At 36.3% G+C, this 22,820-nt stretch overlaps 1 protein-coding gene across 2 annotated transcripts in view; it reads right to left on the reverse strand.

The window, feature by feature from the left end:
- The window catches only part of Dgkb (diacylglycerol kinase beta), a 705,005-nt gene that overhangs the window by 289,651 nt on the left and 392,534 nt on the right, over positions 1-22,820 (reverse strand). For both annotated transcript variants that reach the window (XM_023709934.1, XM_023709933.1), the window contains one exon: positions 15,107-15,171. In XM_023709934.1, coding sequence (XP_023565702.1) covers positions 15,107-15,171 — 65 coding nt within the window. The remainder of the gene's footprint in view (positions 1-15,106; positions 15,172-22,820) is intronic.

Below are 22,820 nucleotides of genomic sequence, written 5' to 3' on the forward strand. Positions count from 1 at the left end.
TTTTTTTTTTTTTTTTTTTTGAACACTGCTTTCTAATCCATAATCTCTGAGTAGTAGAAATGAATCAAGCTCATTTTTTACCCTATAAAAATCATATACTTTTCTGGTCTGGAAAAGCCATGTAGTCTCAAGGAAAATGATTTCTATTTTTTAGTGGAAGCAGTTAGGTCATTGGAAAATTGAGACAAATGCAGAGCCAATCAAAGTGTGCCAAGATGCCCTTTGTCTCGTAGTTTCTCAAGTCATTGTGGAATCATAAATGTAAATCCTGGAAGTATTTTACCCCTATAATCTAAGTCAATCTGAAAACAAAGATAGCATGTGAAGAAAGTAGGATAAGATAAGGAAAAATGAAATGAGTTGATCATTCTATTGGCTTGCAGCTTTATTTATCATATTTTTCTTGAAACAAAAATTTATTTTTAAGCCAAATTGAAATGAGTGCATTGATTCATTTTCCTCAAAAAAACCTTTTCTTTAAAAAATGTATAACCCCATAAGCTCATGTGATAGCCTAGCAGACTAAAGGCCTGTTTAGGCAAGCTCAGGGATCGGGGTTTGGTCCCCAGCATCACATGCTGCTGGCCTTGAATCTGGGCACACTGAGCTGGTGACTGAGACTGGGAGTGGTGGTGCACACCTGTAATCCCAGCACTGGGGAGGCTGAAAACAGGAGGATCACCATAGTGAGCTGCGAAGTGAGAGGTTGTACCAAATGCAATGAATGAATGAATGAATGAATGAATGAATGAAACCCCAAAGAATTCACTCTGTGATGTCCTAAAGGCATAACACAATGTTTAATGCCATCTTCTTATTCCCCTCCGCATGGAGGACATTGGACAGCTAAACAAATCAGATGCAGAGAGGGAGAAGGAGAGGGAGAGGGGAGAGGGAGAGGGAAAGGGACAAAGAGAGAATTACCTGTGGTTGGAAACAGAACAAATCAGAGGCAATCCAGATGATTGGTGGTAAGACTGGGAATAAGTGATAATGACAAGGATTGCAATTGCTAATATTTATTTGGCATTTCCTAATTGTACATTTCTATCAAAATATTCTTCACCTAATGTTATTTTATCTTCAGAACATCCCCTCAACATTGACAATATTACTGTCACTCCTCATTACATCAGTAAAAATAAGCACAGACAGAGGACAATTTTCTAGCGATCACAGGGGTAGGAGGTGGAAAGCCACTATCTGAGGGTAAGGAATTCTAACCAGCACACTGTAAACATGTGCGGGATAAAGGTGAATGGAGGCAATCCAGGCACGACCTTCCACAGAGAGCCTCTGAGAACTGAGCTTTTCCTGGTAGATTACAGCCCTCAGCTGCATTTGTCCTTATATGATCCAGAGCTAGAACATCATTCCCAGATTTCTGTGTATACTGCAAATACTGGAACTTCACATGGTGTTACCCTAGAATTCCCATGAGGTAGATGCTTAGACATGCACACAGACATTCCAAGGGAGAAGGAAGCCACCATCCCGAGACTGTTGTTAGTCAATTTCTACTATAAGAAAAAAAAGCTAATATAACCAATGCAAAAGGACAGAAGCTTATTTATTTGCAGTACTGGAGGTTCTAGTCCATGGTATTGGGCTCCCTCTCTTCGTTCCTACAGCAAGGCAGCACACTATGGCGGGGAGCGCATGACAGAGGGAAGCTGCTCACCGCATAGTGCCCAGGAAACAAACGAGACAGGAAAGGAAGGGTTGTGCCATCTTCTTGTGGGGCACACCCCAAAGATCTAAGATCCTTCCCCTGGGACCCACCAACAAGCGGTCCACTACCTCCCTACAGGACCAAATCTGGGACACATAGGGCTTTGGGGGGGCATTCAAGGTCTAAATCACAGCAACAGTGAACTGATGTATGGATGAAGTATGAGTACTAGCCTTAGCTCCTATTTTCGGCTTAAACTGTACAAATGCAAAGAACCCAGTCAATAAAATGGAAAGGAAACAACTGGAAATTCCCACAAAAAATATAACTCAAGAACAACAGAGTAGGTGTCATGTGTGAACAAACAGGCAGATACTTTTGTGGGCATGGTTTACCCTTGTATCTAAGAGCAAGATCTTTGCTTCTGCTATTCTGAAATGCTTGTGGGAGACATTCAGCTTGAGAAGAAGAAAACAATAGAGTTCCAGAGGAAATAACAAACTTCCAGGGGTGGGGGGGACGTTACTTTGGTGAATAAAGAAAATAAAGCATATTAAAAACAACTTGATGACTAGGAAGAGTTGTTTCTAAATAAAGTAGCCGTACTATAACAGTTTGATGCGATTTTATTCCAATTAAATTCTAAGCTCATTTAAAATGCGAGCCTCATATTATTTATCTCCCAAATTATTGTGTGGTGGCTTCAGAACATATTTTGATACGCCTCCACTTCAGAAATGATGTCTATATCCTTTTTCTCTAAATGCCAGCTTTAATCAATAAAAGTACATTGAAAGACACACAATAAACCCTTTCAAGCTAAGTCAGAAAAGGCAAGAGAGCATTTGCTGGTTTCCTGTTGCCCTCATTTCTGTAGACATGAGGCAACACGTGAGAAGACAGGCCACCCTAGATCACGACACGGTGTGAAGTTAGGACAAGCCATGTGCTTGTCCCGGGCAAGGTCTCAGCCGCCAAGCGGCATCAGTTGCAAGACGTTAGAGAAACAAGGTGATTCCAGCCTGCAGCTATTGTATGACCTCCAAATACTGACATTTCTACTTGGTGGCTCAGAAACTGCAGGCAGACACTAGCCATCTCTACACTGCCTTGTTTGAATTTCTGCCCCACTGAAGCCAGGCACATAATAAATGGCTGTTTCATATGGTTATATTTGGAATCATTTGTTATGCAGCAATAGTAAACAGAAAATCTGTGGATAGCTGGAAGTAAGGTGCTGCCACAATAAAAATGAGAAACATGTAACAATTGCTTTGGAACTGAAGGGTTGGAAAAAGCTGGAAAGGACATGAATCCAGGCATTAGGAAAACTTCAGCAAGGACTTGGGAAAAATAGCAATATTGTTAGAAATAAGGAGAAACAAAATCCTTGCGGTACTATGGCAGTTTGATGTGAGGTAATAATACCCAGGATACATAAGCTACTCTTTTCATATTTTGGGGTCTTATATAAACGTTTGCCAAATAAAATATTACAAGACAAAATAAAGTTGGAACATCTCTGGAATTTTCTTGCTAGAGGGAAAGTAAGAAGTATGAGGCTTATTAGAAATTGTGTTAAAACACACAGAATAAATGGAAGATTTTTTCCTTTCTCTCTTCAGTAAGTTCATCCTCTATGGAAATAGTTTACCCCTATTTAGAAGTAGCTTGTGTCAACATGTAAGATACTATATGAGTATGTGGATTGCTTGACTGAGATCCCATGCTTTGTGAAAGTGCAATTCATGCAAAAACACAAAGGAGGAGCTCCCAGCGTCAGAATACTACCTATGATACTGTTCTTCGTATCTTCAAGCAGCAAGATACAGGTAAGGGATCTTTTTTCTTTTTTTTTTCAAATAAAGATATTCATAGAGAATCTTAGAATGAATTGTTTTCAGTCAGAAAATAACAGATTACACAATCATGTACCTACATGTACTTCAATAGAGAGGTCTTACATGGAGCAAAAAAAGTAGAAGAGAGTCTCTCATTAGCTCTAATGAGGCCTGCTAAGGGATTATTTCCTAGGGAAGATTACCTTACACTAAGGCGATTACTCTCTTTGCAAAGAGTTCAGATACGTGTGTTTTATATTTATTATTTCCTAAAAGTGATGTTTCAAAAAGGGTCCTTAAAATTGTTCCCTGGTATAATTTTACCAAGAATCAGCTAATTTTTTTTATCCAGGAAAACAAAACAATACACTTTTATTACATTACTGAGAAAGTGTATCATAATGCCTCTAAGTAGTAGAAATTAGACATTTGACAATGTGTTAAATCAACTGACATATAGCATGGAATTTATCTCTTCTAAGAGAACAGCAATTGAACTCTAAATAAGTTCTAAGGATGATCCATCGACTCTCACGAATATCAGAAAAAACAATGGTCACATCAATTAAAATCATAGGCTCATTCCCTAAGAAGGTTGCCCACTGGCTAATCAGTTTAGAGAGGTTTTAGATACAAGAGATTAAATTGCTGTCTAAGTTCAACTCTGGTTTCTCTCTTTATGTAAATTATTACTAAAGATTAATTAAAATTATACACTTGTATAATATTTATGTTATATAATATTTGCCATCACATGATTAGGAAAATAATTCATTTTTTTGCTTTCATTTGACAAATAAGTTCAGAAATTTCCTTATAGATTTTAGAAGCTATCGTGATGAGTAGAAATATTTTTTCTAAGTTTGCTTATTTTTGTATAGTACTTTTTCTTATAAAAATACTCGAGTACGTTATTCTTGTGATTTTTAGAGACATCGATAAATTAACTCCTATGACTTTATAAATCTTGTTTCCTTATTTATTATCATAGAAAGGGAATACGTGTATTCATAGGCATACATGTGTTTAGAGTTTTTGCATAGATCACATGCAAATTTATGAAAAAAACATCCCTCGAAATAGACAGGCAAAATGAAGCAGGAAAGTATTTAAAATATTTGCATGGAAAAGATACTAATAAAATATAAAAGCATCCTGCAAACAGAACCTAGAAATAAGTTCTGTATTTCCTCTTTCTTATTTGAAAGAAATGCAAGCAACCCCTGCTTCAGCAACATATGTCCCTCAGTGCTCAATGGTCACCCAAACTTGTGACCCCAGGACACATCCTTCCCTTTGTGCCTCTGCAGTGTAGAATTTACCTGCAGCTTCTACGCTTGTGTGGAACCAACCTCTCACTAAGGTGGTCTCTAGAACCCTGAATCAGTTTCCTCATTTGCCCAAAAAATACACAGACTCTGCATCTAGCTGGATGCAGACTAAACTCCATTCCTTAGTAAATGTCTGACCGATTAATAATCAAGGAAATCCATAGCAGATACCACTATTCTTTCTGAGATTCAGGCATTTCGTTGATTTTGTTGCCCTACTGCAGTGGCAGAAGGAAGGAAAGGAAACTAAAAAGGAGAAGGAAAGGGGCAAAGCCACTTAAACGTTTCCTTCCTTCTCTTGCAGTCCTCTCGCTCTCTGTGTTGCGAGGGTGCTTCCTACAGCCGGACAGAAGCAAGTCCAAGGAGAGCGGCGGGGGCTGTGGGGAGGCCAGGCCTCCTCGCCAGCGTGCTCAGCATTCTGTCCTGTTTAGCCATCATCGTCCCCACCTGCACAGGCAAATGGGGTAATAAACAAATCGCCACATGCAAACAAGCATACGAGTAGAAAAGAGAACAGTTTGTAAATTATTTTAAAAGCCTTGTATTATGGATACATGTGTAGAAATAATTATGAATCATTTACAGACATATAATATGAAAAGCATTGCCTCTGAGAAAACACACATATGCCTCCAGCACCAAATTGTAGACATGCGCACACATGAAGCATCCGCGCAGGTAGCGCCCTTCTCCCCACTTGTGTTCTGTATGGAGTATGTGCAAATGACAGGAGACTCATCTGGAAACACTGGCATAAAACTAAGGCTTGCACAGAAAAAAAAATTCAAAAATTTCACCTCAAAGATACATTTGAGCAATCATGCAAAGTTAGAATGAAAAATGAACATGTGATTTAAAAGTAGGAAAAAAATAGTGCTGTGAAGCAAAGAATGAAAGTATGAAAGTGTTTAGGCATGGAATTCTCATGAGGATATAATCTTGTCCAAGAGTCCCTAGGCCAGGGTAGTGTTTCAAAAGGATTATTTTATCCAAATATTGCAAATGAGAAAATATTGAAGTTTTCATATTAGGCCTTTTGCTTACCTAGTTGGCTTACAAATATGTGTACTTCAAAACATAGTTTATATTTTCAAATAGGTAAAAAAAAAATCTATTAGTGAAGTTGTCATGACTGACACAAAAGTCAGGTAAAACACCTCCATGCAGACACTATGACATAGAGTTCAGTATGCATTTGTGTTCATTGTAAAGAATTTTGAATGCCAAGAATTTAAAATTTAGTGTTTTACACACTAGCATCTAATACTAATAAAAGTTATCACATGTAAAAATCTAATTTCTAAAGGTTTAATGTGAAAAAAAATACTTACTCTGCAAATAATAAAAGCCTGCAGAGCAACATATAAGAATATCTTATATATTTATTTATATAATGCTTGACTAACAAAATACTTACATATTTTAAAAAACTATATCGAGACTCATTTGAAGACAATTTCAAGTGACGTATATGCAATATATATGAAAATACTTATAGAAGAACACAAAAATTATATGCATGAATACATAAACACTATACTAAAGAAAATTACAGTATTGCTTTGGAACATTAAAAAAATTTATTTCATTGAATCCAGAGGAACAACTTCTAAATGGTGCTTGGCATTCTAAATAATATTTGGTTACAATGCAGCATTTATTTGACACTTTATTTTTCTTTTTAATTGATTAATTAATTTGGAACAGGGTCTCCCTTCACAGCTCAGATTCATAGTGATCCTCCTGTCTCAGCCTCCCCAGCAGTGGGCTGGACCGGCATGAGACACCAGTATTGAACCCAGGTCCTTGCACTTTCCAGGCAGGTGCTTAGACTTCTGAGCTATCTCCCAGCTCCATTATTTTATTTTTCAAGTGACGATAAATTTTCTAACTTTAATTGAATTTTGTCTGTATAAGTAACAAATAAAAAGTTAGTGTTCCATTATTATTTTGTGTGAATCATTCTCTCTGTACCACATCCAATGTAGACAGTTAAACTTTACATGGCTTTGATTACTCTACTCCTAACGTGAAATTATAATTTCTTTGTGTAATAAAATGTGTGACAGAAAGCTATGGAAGGTCATAGAAAGTCACAGTGGCCAACCTAAGAATAGTTTGACCATTTTCCACAGTTTAAGGTGAAGAATGTATGGTATAAAAGGCTATTGTAAAAGTCAATAAAAATAATTTTAAGCTATTTTAACAAATAAAATGTTTACTTTGATAATCTAACTCTTCAGATTCCTACCATTTATGCAAGATGAATTTTTACTGACTTTAGCGTAACTTTACTATCATAAGTTATGCAGTTCACAAAATGGTAGCTGTGTATGCATATTTGAAGTGTGATATTTTAGACTTAGTTTTCTGTTTAATGTTTATCAGTAGGTGAAGAGAAAGTTGCTGATAACTACATACTGTTGAACTACAAAGCTGATAATACCAAGTGCATGTATAAGAAGGATAAGACCCAAAGGTGTGATTATTTACTTTACCTTCTTTTTTTTTTCTTTTAATGTATTTAGTACAGGGTCTACAGGGTCTCACTACAGAGATCGGACTCATAGTGACCCTCCTCCTTTCAGCATCCTAAGCGCTGGGATTGCAGGTGTGCTCTACCACACACAGTCTAAGTGTGATCATTTAACAGGAGGACGACGCTCATGAATTTAACTTGTTTAATATTTCATTTGCTTCCGATTGCTGGTTATAAGACGTGAAGTCTGAGAAGGCTTAAGTATATTATTAATACCTGAGAGAACGCATATGGAGAATCATGACACATTCTAGAAATACTGCAGCTCGTAAATTTCTGTTATAGTCCTGATGTTCCTAAAACAACAACCACAAAAAACAAAAACAAAAACAAACAAACAACAACAACAACAAAAAAAAAACCCAGAAAAGTGGTACCGTATTTGCAACATGAACATAGTATGAATTAGTCAATAATTTAATGAGACTCGGGCCTGCTGTGAAGGCCCCTGGGGCATGCTGAGAATGTAGCAGAGACTGGACGTGGTGGCATGCGCCTGTAATCCCAGCTCTTGGGAGGCTGTAAACAGTCGGATCACTACAAATCCGATCTAGTAGTGAGACCCTGAACACCCTGTAGACCCTTCCCTAAAATACAATAATAATAATAATAATAATAATAATAATTTAATGAGACAATATCAACTGAGGACTTGTTTTATTCCATGCACTGTGCATATATATATATATATATATATATATATATATTGAGAGAGATGAAAGATACTATTTCCACAAGCTCACAAAAAGTACTATCAGGAAAAAGTCACTCCATGGAATAATTAGTGTGATTTTGAAGGCAAGTGTAATTTTTTTTTTAAAAGATTCGTGTCTGATATTAATTTCTAGAGATACAGTGTGATCGTTGACTAGATTCTGAGTTCAATTGCCTTATTTAAACTGGCACATCAGTCTCAGGGTTTTAGCTGTAGATTTCTTTAGAGAAAGAGCCGAGAGTAGCACAAAAATCGGTCCCGAGCTTCGGGGCAGGGCACTGAAAGAAGTGCCTGTGTCTCACTCCAGAAGTTAGAAACTAGACACTGTTAAAGAAGCTCTGTGGATTGAATATAGTAGCAACACTGTGATCAGTGGCTGTAGTCTTGCTAGCTGATTCCTTCTAATTTATTCCAAGTGTTTTTAAATGTAATATATTAAGAATTAGAACTGAATTTTTGAAAGTTATGACAAATATATATATATATATATATATATATATATGAACACCAATGGTTTTTGTATAGCTAGATCCATTTTACATATTCTTTGCAAGTTCTTGTCAGTTACATGGTTTACTCAGGGAATTCAACACTTTTTATTTATTTCTCTACAATTATTATGGAACTAGGTGTATAACTCAGTAGTATAGTGTTTGCCTAACAGGCATGATGTATGGGATTCAATGTCCAATACTTCAAACAATAAAAAAATTACTATGGGCCTCCACAACTATGTTAATGGATGTCTATTTTAGTGTATTTATGAGCAGTTATAAATATCCCCTTTTTTTTAAAAAAAAAGAAAGAAAATCTAGGCATGGTGCACACACCTGTAATTCTAGCACTCAGGAAGTTGAGGCAGGAGAATCACTGCAAGTTCAAGGCCAGCCTGCGCTCCAAGGTGAGCTCAAGGCCAGTCTTAACTGCATAGTGAAATCCTAATTCAAAAATAAATAAATAAATAAATAAGAATGGAATAATTTAATAGTTCCTATCAATATAAGACTAGAAGAGTTGCAATACATGTGAAATTTCAGAGCATAACTACATTGTAAATAACAACAGTCTAAATTTCTAAATATTTTAAGTGTCAACGTTTCTATTCATGGCTTTACGTGATGGTAGAATATGTTATTAAGATTATTTTCTCTTGAATTTGAAGTGCATAGAAATTTAGTGTTACATTGCAGTTGAGAAAGTTGAATATTATGTTTCCATTTAACAGTTAACCTAGATCTTCATAGAAATTTGGAAGGAAGAAGGTATAAATCGTTCAACGAGCTCTCTCCTAAGCACCGGAAAAATCATTACCTGTCCCAGTTCTTTCAATTTCAGTCATAAGAAGCATAAAGAACAGAACTATATATTTTGGTAATTAATTTCCTTAAGATAATGTTAGAAACATCATGTTCCCTAAAATATACATGAATTTCAAGGTGAGCACGCTAGAGGATGATATTAATGACCCATGATTTATTGTGATAAGTGACTTTATCTGAAACACCATTACCAGGCGTAGCACTTAAGAAAGCCTTTGAAAATTCCTGAAAATAGAAAGCGTTGCTCCTATGAAGCTTGTCTCAGTATTAAAATTAAAAAAATAAATCCCCTCGTTCACCTAAAATGGTTTGGGTACAATATGTCTTCTTCTTAGTAATTTGTCAGGAAAATTCATATACTGAATATTTGTATTATAGTTTAAGGAATTAAATAATTTCCTGCAGTGCAACATGATCTGTAATAGCGAGGACTTAAATACGTATGCTTAGGGCCAGGGCGATAACTCAGCTGTGTAAGTGGCTACCTGGTAAGCGCGAGGTCCTGACTTCAATCCCTGGTTCAAAAACAACAATGACAAAAACTTATGCCTAACTGACTTGTTTTTTCTTTTTTTTTTTTTTTTAAACCCTGTCTTTTTTTTTTTGTGGTACTGGGGATTGAACTCATGACCTTGTGCTTGCCAGGCGAGTGCTTATTCCACTCAGCTATCTCCCCAGCTCTCATATGCCCAACTGAGCAGGCAATATGTGAAATGCTAGGGCTGTTATCGTACAATGCAGTCAGCCCATAGCATATTGTGCAACTTATTATATACCTGGCTTCCTTTTGTTCCAGTTTTCCCTAATTTTATTAAGGCTATAACCCTTTAGTTTGAAGAATTTAATGAAACAAACAAAATTGTTTGAATCATTATGAATTCATTACTAAATTTAGTACTAGATATATACATGATGAAAATATATTAAAAAGAACACTGAATATAACACCGAATCACCTTACATTATGGCAGTTTGAGAAATCTGTTCTCACAGTCCTTTGTATGTGTCTAATAATATTTCTCCTCTACCAGACTGATCTCTGTGCACTCAGGAGACTTTTCCCACCATCACAGCACAATCTATTGTGCTTGCAAGTTGGGCTCCTCCCTACGTCAATTCCTCAGAAAAAGCATCAAGCAGATCCATCCTCTTGCATCCCAGAAGCAAGCACTTGGACCTGCTCACCCTGCATTCATAGCTAGTGCTCATTGAACGCATGACCATGAAGGGGATTAGTGCTGATGGCCTCTTGAGGACAGGAACTTGACTGAATTTGTCCTTCTATGACCCTTGTCTAGCAGTGCATATGGTGTTAGAATGGGCTAAGGCTAACATTCACAAAGGCATCACCACTTAGATAAGAGATGCTGGTTTGGAACAGATGGATCCTGGCTACCTGATTGCTTGTTGCAATTCACACCTCATCCTTAGTTAGCTGGATAATAAAATGGCCTACTAAGCCAGAGATAAGGTTCTAAATTATACTGTGATAAATTATAAGTATACTCAGAGTAGCTACACTTTTTTCCAGGGAGAGCAGGTCAGGATAGCCTCCATACTATCTGAGACTTGGAGATCCCATTTCATGGGTTAAATGGGCAAAAGAATAAATTTACACTGGAGTTTGTCCTTTTGTATTCAACTCTAATATCATGCTCTCCTTTGATCCTCATCTCTCTTAGAAACCAGAAGCTATTGCAAGAACTAAACAGTGTTATTTTGTTCAAGAGAAGTAAAGCCAAGACATCAAGAGTAAAGAAAATGAAATGATGTTTCCAGGCTGACGACCACTTTATGGGGTCCCAGATATGATACCTTATATCAACTTATGGAAGGGAGCCAAAAAGACAGAATGCATTTTGCTGGTTTTCTCCAACCTCTCATTTATCCCTTAATCGTATTTTACCCCAGGAACATTAATCTGTCCACACTGCTAGATTGATAGTGATTGCTTGGCATGGGGCATCCCACATAACTGTGGATGTGGTAGGAAAAGACAAAATCTCTGGGCACACAGTTGGTGAGCTCCAGATGGCATCTGATGCAATACCTGGGATATGTCCAGTACAGGTATTTGCATATTCCAGAAGAGGAAGCTGTAGGTACAGTGGTCATACATGTGTCCCAGTCACATAACCAACAAGTTACCCATTCTACATTTGAACAGAGTATGGATCTGGATATTGTAGAAAACTGAAGAAAACCTGGATTTTATGTACCAGAAAAAACTGTTGTTAAATGGTTTGTACTAGAGCTGTGTGAAATAAAGTCCTTTTAAACAAACTTCCCATTCCTCACTGTGCTCCACCTTTATGCCCAGATAAACTCAGTAAGAATAGGTGGTACTAAAAAAATGAGGCTATCCAAGACAGTTTTAGGGGATTTTGAGGGCTCTCTGAATGGCAAAAGCACTTTGTTTGGCTTTTAACACTGCCTCTTACTTCTTCACAGTCTTCCTCTAACCCCACACCAACCCAAAATGAATGGCTGGTGAAAAGCAGGAAGCATCTTGATGGAGAAACAAAAATTAAGGGAAGAGGAAATTGACACAGAAACCAGCAACAACGGGCTCATCCATCTGTTCAGTCTTGGTCTGTGGCCCTGGGACCTGGCATCTGTGGCTGAATCCCTGGTGTTGACTGAGGTCATCAGCTCTGACGAACTGTAGTCCACACTGAAGTCATCCCATGTTATTGGGCATTTGGTGGCTTTTATTGACATATGTAATCATAATTTAGCTCTAGAACGTTCCCACAAACTCTCACGTTTTGGGGGGAGCAGATTTTGGGAAGTGGTGAGATCATGGGACTCCACAGATGACTTATGACTAGGAGATGGGAACTGGTGGAGGTGGATCACTGAGGGAGTGACTTAGAAGAGTTGATCTCATCTCCCAGCTCCTCCCTTTGTCTCTCTGCTTCCTGACAGCCTTGTGTTGTGCATCAGACCCTTCCATCAATCCTTTTCTTCCTTAGAGCTAGCCAAATACGAATCCTCTGAAGACATCAGCCAAAACTGAATGTCTCCTCCTTTAAGTTAGGAGTGGTTGGAGCTGAGTGTTTGTGACAGGAAAAGTGACCAGGACATCTGTTATCCTAGCTCTCCAGAAGGGAATGGAGAGCACAGTCTTCAACTGAATCTAGGGAGATGAGAGTATACAAAACAGTTTTTGGGGGTTGGCCCTTCGCCAGGGTAGGCTGTTGGGCTACTCGCTACTGGATGGCTTCTCTGCTTCCTTTTTTTAATCTTGGCTTACAGACCCCTCCACTTGGGGGCTTTGCAGACTCCCAACCACTGGAGGCTGGAGGGAGACCAAGTGGCCTGGGGTGGCAGGAAAGAGTTCTGACACTGCCACATGCCCAGCATTGCTTGGACTCCTCATAGAAATGTGTGACTCTGAGACATTCTAGGAACTGTCATTAGCCTTATATTTTTGTTTCAAGTTAAATATTCCTTGTAATCTATTTATGAACAAAACTTACTCATGTTTAAATTTTCTAAAGAAATGTGAATAAGGTAAGGTGTTACATCCTAAGGAAATATTGAGGAATATGCATTATTATAAATAGCAACTAATCACATATTGAGCAGTGAGGGATGTCATAAATTAGTGGTGCTACTGATAATAAAAATTTAGTAGACAAATGTGTATAGTGGAAGTATTCTTATTAAGAACAATTGAAATTATTCTAAAGAAGGGAATTGATTGGACTTTGACACTTGAACGAGGATCGTAAATATTGACATTATTATATATGGGTTGTGAAATTTGATTATAACAAAACACACTGATGTACCTCTTCATATTTTTAATTATCTCCTTCCTCCCTTTGTTTCTCTCCCTCCCATTCTACCACTGTCTCTCTCCTTTTCTTCCATGTTTCTTCTCTCTGAATAAGTTTGGGGCATTAGTGTCTTAGATTTAAGCATTCCCCCTTATCCATTACTTAAGCTTTTAGTGATCTTGGACATTGTAGAACTCCTCCAAGTTGCCTTTTGAAAGCAGCTTTAAAAAAAAAATCTAAAATCTTATATACTTCCTGAATATAAATTCATGAACATTTCACACAATGACATTTAGGAAAGCATAAGCTATTCTACCTTATAAAATTGCTGCACATAGATTAATATCTATATTCTTTTATAGATTGTTCAAGCTATGTCATGAATCCTGGGAAGAGAGTATAATTTCAAAAAGGTGGTCAAAGTCTTATAAAAGTTATCTTTGCTTTAGAAACAAGGAATATTAAGAAATACACATCTTGTGTCATGTTGCTTTTCACTTGGTTTTGCGATATATTTGGAGAAAAATCCAAATAGTGCTAAGAGCACTCAAGAAAAATACAGTCATCACTGCACTATTTGGTTCTCCTTTCCAGAAGCAATAACTGTACCAAGATTTTTCCAAATTCTCCTAAAAATATGACATACATATAAATATAAACACACGTATTTTCTACTTCCTTTAAAATAAAAGATGCATATAGTTTTGTAAACTATGAGAGAACAAGTAAACCTTAAGGTTGTGAGTGATCATTTGTAGAGTTATAAACACTTAAAGGCAAAATGTGAAGAACAGAAGTGTTTGTCTTACTAAACGTGTAGAATGATTTAATAAACTTAGTGAGATTCAAATAGACTCTATCAGACTATTTACTAAGATGATTCTTGAATAAAGCAACATACTCAAGTCAGAGATTTGAAGCATCTGAAACAATTTTAAAGAGAAATTTTCATAGAAGGTATTTATTAATGTACATACAAGAAGAGTGTGTCAATGCACTAGTGTGTGAGCAAATGTGAGAAGAAACACAAGCACTTCCAGGTGCTTTTATCTAACAGAAAGGAAGCAGTATTCATTTCCCATCACCTTAGCTTTGGCTTTGAACAGAAGTGTGTGAATTCACTGAGGCATCTACACAAAGATACTAACTTTGGCTTGGAAAGAACATAAACAGAAGAAAAGATGATGCACTTTTGTACTATTTTTCTGGGGTACAGTTTCTCTTATGTCCTGAGTCCTCACTGACCTAGGGGAATGAGTAGAGAGAGCTGACTTTTCTTCCAACAACAAAGGTCAGTGTTTACAAGTTGTAGGAAAAATGTTTCCCTCTTGCTAATAGGAGAAAATTTGTCTTGTCAAAGATTATTTCTGTGAAGGGAAAGTCTTTAAAAATAGTCTGTAGTGTCACAGTTATTGCTCCAGTTTACCATGCATTTGGTTGAAGTTAGTATGAGATGAATATTCCAAAGATTGGATAACTTATAGATCTACACAATAGAGCTATTTGACATTATCAACACATAAATTCTGTAAAGAAGAAATTATTTTCCTTATAATTAAGGACAGTCACAGAATTTTCCTTATAATTAAGGACAGTCACAGTTCAGGTACTAACCCACATAAAAACATCTAGCATATGTTAACAAGCTAATATTTTCTTCATCCACTTAAAAATTTATTTTAACACATGTCACCATTGAGTAGAGATGGGCACGTTGTATTTCCCATCATTGTCAGTCTAAAGCCTAAAACATTTCGTTAATTTATATTTTCATCCTAATCATTACAAACACACCACAGTAAAGTCTTATTTAGTCACTAGGTATAAAATTTGTTTTAAATCTTTTATTGTAGCACAATTCATCAACAGCAACCATAATGTAATTTTTTCATTTGTTACCTTACCTACTGTTGAATTTCTCTGGGTGTTTTTCTCTCATGATGTGAAATCTATGTGCAATGGAGGCATCCTAAGAAAAGAAACAGGAAAATTAAAAAAAGGAGTTTATGATACTATTATCTTGTGGAAATATAAATTGAAAGAAAAAGTATTTTAACCAATTTCTTCTTTACAATGTCATTGCCAAAAAGATACTCTGAAGTTAGGCAAAGATGAACGTGCATTATCTGCAAGAGTGACTTCTATGATCATGTCATGATAGATTATTTGTCATATTGATATCAAGGAATTTATTTCTATTTTTATTTACAGATTCCTAACAACTGTTTGTCCCTGTGTTCACAGTATAGTTACGATAGTACATGTCATCAAAAATGTGAACTAACATCTGAAAGTATTGTTACAGAAGGGTTAAAACGACAGCTTAAGAAAAAATATGATCAAATAGAGAGCTACTGCTGCTTTATTTATAGGAAAAAAAAGAAAGTTTGAGGATGCTGATCCATTGAAGGCCAGTATAATAGTATAATACTTGGCTTCATAGTCTGTTCTGTTTCTCAAATGCAGAATTAGTAACTTTTCCAACCAGTGGCCTGCAGAATTATCTTGCTTAATACAGACTCACATGAAAGAGTTATTATTATTATTTTCTTTTACAGAATTCAGGACAATGGTAATTCAACTGTGAGATCCCAAAGTGCAATGTTTCTGAATCCATTGCAATGCCTCTTCTGGGAACTCCTTCGAAGATTTTATGTGATGCAGGAACCACCCTGAAGGTGTGAAACTGGTAGAAAATTGTGATCTAAGCTTTCCAAGTGCAGACTGCTCTAACTGACATTAGACAATTAACCTCACTCTTCCATGTGAGGAGATATTTTCCCAGTCTTCACCCACATGTGATTAATCACTCAAATGACAAACAAATACATTTACCAGTCATCTCAGTGGAAAAGAGCTATTGTTGTGATTGAATGTTAATTTTGTTTCACAGACGAGATAAAAGATAAAAGAATGATCAAACCAAAGGAAATAAAGAAGTTGTATATTTGAGAGATTCTTGAAAACACTAATCAGGATTAAAAGTCTAATGAATGAAATGAAAAGGCTAATGTGCTTACTCATGCATGACAAAGCATGAGGCCCAATCAGACAGGGCCCGATGCCCGCCGCAGATGGCAGAGCTGCTTCCCTGCAAAAGAGAGCTAATTGTAACTTTTTCCTGGGCATTTTCCACTCACAAAATTGCCAAGGAATTGAGTCATGAAAATAACACAAAGGTAGAGAGAAATGAGGACAGAAACAACACTTACAGTAAAAGTTACACCAGCAGTCCTTGATAGCCTTCCTTTCTAGTCTATAATTTTGTTTAAGAAAAAGGACAATTTTCTTGGCTTGCTAAGTAGAGTATGAAAAAGTTCACTTCTATTTGTCCAAGAACTCTCAGATATAGACACAGAATCTGTTTCTATTTATTTTAAATAAGTATAATTTTAAAAGGATGATATGATCACTTGATTTAAATGTAATCATATATTTTTGGTTGTAGAGTGATCTTACTGTGGTGTGAAATTATAAAAGAAAATTGAACTTGGCTATTCAGGTATAAGTGTCATGATTCTTAATTATCTTTTAGTTTATTGCAAATGTGTCCCTATTCACACTGATTTAGAATACCTTCTAGGGCTGGGGAGATAGCTCAGTGGAATAAGTGCTTGCTTGGCAAGCCCAAGGTCCTGAGTTTCATCTCTGGTTCCACCAAAAAATAAATAAATAAATAAATATTGAACAAACAAACAAAAACAAGAATACCTTCTAATTAGATGCATATGGCCAGCATACCAGTCAAACAAAACCAAAAGAACATGAATCAGGATTATAAATGATCAGTAATAGTTACCCATTGGAAGAATATCATTGCATTTATTTCTGTTTGAATTATTGTTTCTGCTAATTTGGGGAAACAGACTGTAAAAATAGATTATGCAATATAATTCTCTTTATAACTGTGTACCTTTGGAATGAAAACTCTTGTCTTTTCCATAGCAACGTAGACAGGACACAGAAAAGAGAATAGGACAGGAAAGGACAGACTGACACCAAAAGACCACTTCAATAAACTTGACTGAAACTGAGTCAGCCACTGATGTAGGGTCCCAAAGCACCCAGCAGTAAAAGCTAAACTTTATTGGCTCCACCTCCAATACACTCAGGCACTGAATCATTTAGTGAAAAGAGGGGTGAAATAAAAACTAGTCTGGAACACTGGCAGGCATCTTCCTTGCTGAATGGGGTTCACCACAAAGAGCTAGCTGACTACAGGACTGATGGGACAATGACAGCAGATGCTCATTTGGATGAGAATTCAGACCAGATTCGCATGGGACCCTTTCCCTTTGGCAGAACCCCAAGGGGTTTGAAAGAGTACTGCCAAAACCCCCTAACTTGTTCAGCAGCTATATTTCAGGAATACATAGGATTTTCTATCAAGACACCAAATTAAAAACAAACATGGAGCTTTTATACTTTTTAGTGCTTCTTTTCTGTGTGCTATAGTTTTTAGAGAACAGAAACCAAATCAGTATCACTTCTGCTTCTTAGGATGGAGAAAATGAACTTAAACAAACTTCCAATTATAAGTCTTGCTACATTGAACACTTTCGCTTAAAAACTAGGAGTCAATACTTTCTTATCTTTAAAAAAGAATATTTATAGGCCTTTAACACCATTGTGGTGATTAAGTGAGATTATTATGTGCAGCAATTTAACCAGTACTATGCAGAGTACAGATTTCAGTAAATTCTCCATAGAAAGATTTTCTCGAAGGTAAAGGAAGGTGCTAAACATGCTTAAATCACATATTTTTAGGATACATGTTAGTTTCAAACTGCTTTACCATTTCCTGAACCTAGGAGTAGTTTTGAAAATCCATTTTTCAAAATCATATCCATGACATTAAAATAAAATGTATCTAGTTTATTAAAACAAACAAATTTAAGCTTCACCTTTTAAACAGCATTTTTCAGAATAGATTTTGCTAAATATATATTTATATAAACCTCAACATAAATATTCTTACGTGAGAGAAGCAGGTATTTAGTTATATTCATCTCAAATAATGTTTCATCGTTAATCTTCAGAAAATTTTTTTTCTTTTCTTATACTTTATTATAATAGTTAATTATATCATGTATTTTATTATGTTAATTTGAAGAAAGATTGTATTCCATGGATCATAATATGTTCCTTTTTAAAATGTATTTAGGAAAGGGTTTACAGGATCTTACTACATAGATTGGACTTGTAGTGATGCTCCTGTTTACAGCTTCTCAAGCGCTGGGATTACAGGCATGCGCCACCACACCCAGTCTCAATTGCCATCTCAGAGTGCCCGGGGGTGGGGCTGGCACGGCATACTGGGGATCAAACCCCGGCCGCTACGCTCTGCCTAAACAGGTGCTGTAGTCCTCTGAGCTATCTGGCTGGCCCTGATTATAATATTTTAAATTGCAGATTATTCTATAAGTGTTGATATATCTGAGCCTATGACAAATTATAAGAAGTGCACATAATCTGTACTAACATTTTTATTGAAATGTAATGTAGACCTGCCTAAATTTTGCTACGAATACTTTCTCTTTTATTCCATTTAAAAACTCTTTCTCATAATTTAGCTATTATGAATTGTGCTGTTACAAACATGTGTAGGCAGGTATTACTGTGATACAGAGTCTTCAGCTCTTTGGGAAGACACTCAGGAGAGATGTAGTTGTGTCAGACAGAATTTATAGTTTTAGTTTTTTGAGGAATTGCCACATTGGTCTCCATAGTGACAGGACTAGTGTGCAGCTCAACCAACAGTACAGCGTGTTCCTTTTCCCCTACAGCCTTGCCAACATTTATTGTCTTCTAAGGTCTTCATGATAGCCTCTTTTACCAGAATAGTACACAATCTCAGTATTTTGATTTACATTTCTCTAATGATCAAAGAAGCTCTGTTTCTTCATGTATTCACTAGCCATTTGTATTCTTATAGAAGTGTCTACTAACTTCAGTTTCTCATTTTCATTGACTGTAATTTTAGGATGTTTACTTTTTAAGTTCTTTATTCATTCTAGATGATGGTCCTCAGTCCACAGAGAAGTTGGCAAATATTTTTATACATTCTATTTTTTTTCTCTCACTTTGTTGGTTGCTTCTTTTTAAAATTAATTTATATATTTGTTTTTGTGGCCTGCTCTGCCCACTCTTGGGGTGGAGCTGGCACAGCATGCGATGCCGTCATGTTACCGTTGTTCCTCTGCTTGCCTAAGCTTGTCTAAGCAGGCGCTTCAGACAACTGAGTGATCTCTCCTGCCCCTGTTGGTTGTTTCTATTGCTACATAGAAACATTTAATTTGGTATAATCCTATTTTTTTATTTTTGGTATTATTTCTTGTGCATCTGGGCTTAAGTAGAGAAGCAGCCCATATACCCACCAACAGATGAATGGATAATGAAAATGTGGTTCATAGGTATACACTGAACTACTACTCAGGGAAAAAGAAGGACAAAATTGAGTCATTCATGTAACAATGAGTGAACTCTGAGGCCATAATTCAAAGAAAAATAAATCAGGTTCAGAAGGTTAAATATCACGTAGTGTCTTCTACATGAGAAACCCCAAACATAAAAAAGAAAAGCATAAAAGGGAGATAATGGGGAATAGACGGGTGAACTTGGTAGATGTGGGAAAGTAGCTCAGGGAAAACCAACATGGGTGGTGAAGTACGTATATTATGTAGGCTGTTTAAGATGAATGGAATTGTTGCATGCTTAGACCATATTGTTAGACATATGAGTAGATCGATCAATTGATCGATCTACTGATAGATGTGTATGTGTATATCTACATATATTTTTTTCTCTCACAAATATTTTTTTAAAAATTGAAAATAATTTGTTTTAATTTTTGTTGTACGGCCATTGGACTCTGAGTAAAGTCTTCTCATTTTAACTCCCTCAAGATAGAAAATAAGTTCAAGAAGTTACAAAGTAGTATCACTAAAAGTTTCTGTACAGTGCAACTTTAGAAAGCAAAATTAATTCTAACATGCTATTTGTGTTTCTCTTGTTGAAGTAATTCTTACTTTTTTTGTGGAGGAATGAATTCCAATTTGTCTTGTGTGCCATTTTTTTTCTAATGTAACTGTCATTTGCTGTGGTTAAAAAGCTGAAGTTTTTGGTTCTCTATTTGTTAAATCATTTATTAAAGATTCACAGTGATTTTTCTCTTTTGGTGTATTATTGTATACAAATCATCAATTTTAAGGTGCAATTCAATGGAGTTTTGACAAACAATAAAACAATTCATAAGCTTTTGTGCATACATATTTTTTTTCCTGCATGCCTATTGACAACTTTTATACTTTTCAACTCTGTATTAAAATTATTGGTTTTAGAACTCAGCTCTAAATTTTACTGGGTAATTTTGACCTCTAAAATTTGCTTAGATTTTCAGCACTACAATTTATGTGTTTTAAAATAGTAATATCTTGATAATTTCTTTTTACAGATGATGTTCTAATTCCTGGAAGGGAAGACCCTTTCTGGCATACAGAAAGAATGAAAAATGTATTTTTTGCTCTTATTCTTGTTGAAGTCTATATGTTATGGTTTTGAGGTTAATATTTTCTCATTGGTTTACTGATTTAGTCAATTAAATTCTGTAAGTCTTAAATATTTGAGAAATTTGGGTTTTTGAATTCAAAATTTTGTGGATATTTGAAAGGTTATACTGTACATAGATGATAAATTATGTAACAAACACAAAGTGTTAGGAACAAAGAACTGTAATTAAGTTTCACATAAATATTTCTACACTAAAACATATGAATACTAACATGAAAAGAGAAAATTAAGATAACAGAGATCATGTCAGTTCAGATTGTATTTCTCATGAAATAAACTAAATTTGGTTTTCAAAGCTTTGTTAGATTTTGAGCATTCAGATAACAAGTTGTGAATCCACAGTCTATTTTCTGTGTTCAGTGCATGACCTTTGCTTTTCTTTGCAGGAATAACCTGAGAAACCCATGTTAGGTGCATAATTCCCATTGTGGCTGGTGGGAGGCCCTGTGGAAAGCACTTGAGCCTTAGGGACGGAGCCTTAGGCTGGACTGCATGATTCCCTCAGAGGGCTGGGTTTGCTGTTTCCAGACTCTGGCCCCCTGTTCCTCTTGCACATATGCTAGGGTTCATGTAGCTTTCAGCTGTGAGCTGATGCTCACAAGGTCCCTGCTAGAAGCTGAGCAGATGTCAGTCAGTGCCATGTTTGTTGACTTCCTAGTCAGTCTACAGTGTCGTGAGCCAAAGTAACTCATTAGCCTCAGAAATTATTCAGTCTTCACCTTGCTGTGGTAGCAACAGAAAAACAGACTAAGATGTATGCTAAAATTCTTATAACTGTTCCCAAATTGAGGGACGTGATGAGTGGATTTTTTTTTTTTTTTTTTTTTTTCAGAACCAGGGATTGAACTCAGGCCCTTACACTTTCCAGGGAAGTGCTTATTCTACTGAGCCATCTCTCCAGCCCCATGAGTGGATTTTATCCTGGGTTATTCTACTGGATCTAAAGGGAGAGGGAGTCTGGCCTGAGGAAAAGGATGTGTCCATGCCATGTGACTTCAGAGGAATTAATCGGAAGTGAGGTCACTGCTGGAGGAATGCCAGAAGGTAAGAAGTGGAATGTCCTGAGGGATGCTTTCTTCCTAGAAGCCTCAGGAAGGAGCATAGGCCTTGATTTCCACCAGGGACAGCACATTCATATTTGTGTTCTCATGAACTGCAATGACAGGAAGGTTCTCCTGTCTTCCGGCTCCAAGTTGTGATTTATTCCAGGAATATTAACTCCACTTATCATCTATTCATATAGATTTTGGGGGAAAAAAAGCACTGTTTTTCTTGTGTGTGTTTTTAGGGAAGAGTCTACAGGGTGTTCATAGTCTCACTACTAGATCGTACTCATAGTGATCTGCCTATTTACAGCTCCCAAGACCTGGGATTACAGGCACTGGCCACCGCGCCCAGTCTCAATCACAGTCTCAGTGCACCCCAAGGGTGGGGCTGGCACGGCAGGCCCAGGGATCGAACCCCAGGCCCATGAGCCTGCTTGCAAGTGAAAAAGCACTCTTTTTAATAATGTAGTTTTTTAAAAAAATCCATAGTTCTTTGCATTCTCTGACTTATATTTTTAAATATTTTGTATGTAATATTATGCTGAGAATTTCTAACTTAGAAAAAAGTTGTACTTGTATATTATAATAGGAATCACATAAAATTATAGGAGAGCAAAATCTTAGATATATTTCTGTTATGAAAAGAAAGATGATGACAAGATAATACTGTTCAATATCTAACATTGTGCTTAGAAATGCAATAGATGAAGAATAAAAAGTATGTATCACAAAGAAAATTACCATTTTAAAAATAGACGGTACAAAGTTCTGAATAAAAAAATCAGTCAACTGCAGTGCACATTTATTAAGAAAGGATGGAAAGAACTGTCCAGATATAAGGTAACATGGAAAATTAGTCGAGCTTTAACAGTAAAACAAAGTAGCAGAAAGTGATATTATTTGCGGTGTTGATATCAAAGTGACCACTAGAGGAGGAAATATTTTCTGAAGGTAACAAAACAAGAGCGAATCTTTGGAGTTCTACTTCACTCCGAGTTCCAGC

This window comes from Octodon degus, unplaced genomic scaffold, assembly GCF_000260255.1.
Source record: "Octodon degus isolate 3935 unplaced genomic scaffold, OctDeg1.0 scaffold00015, whole genome shotgun sequence".
Classification (NCBI taxonomy): Eukaryota; Metazoa; Chordata; class Mammalia; order Rodentia; family Octodontidae; genus Octodon; species Octodon degus.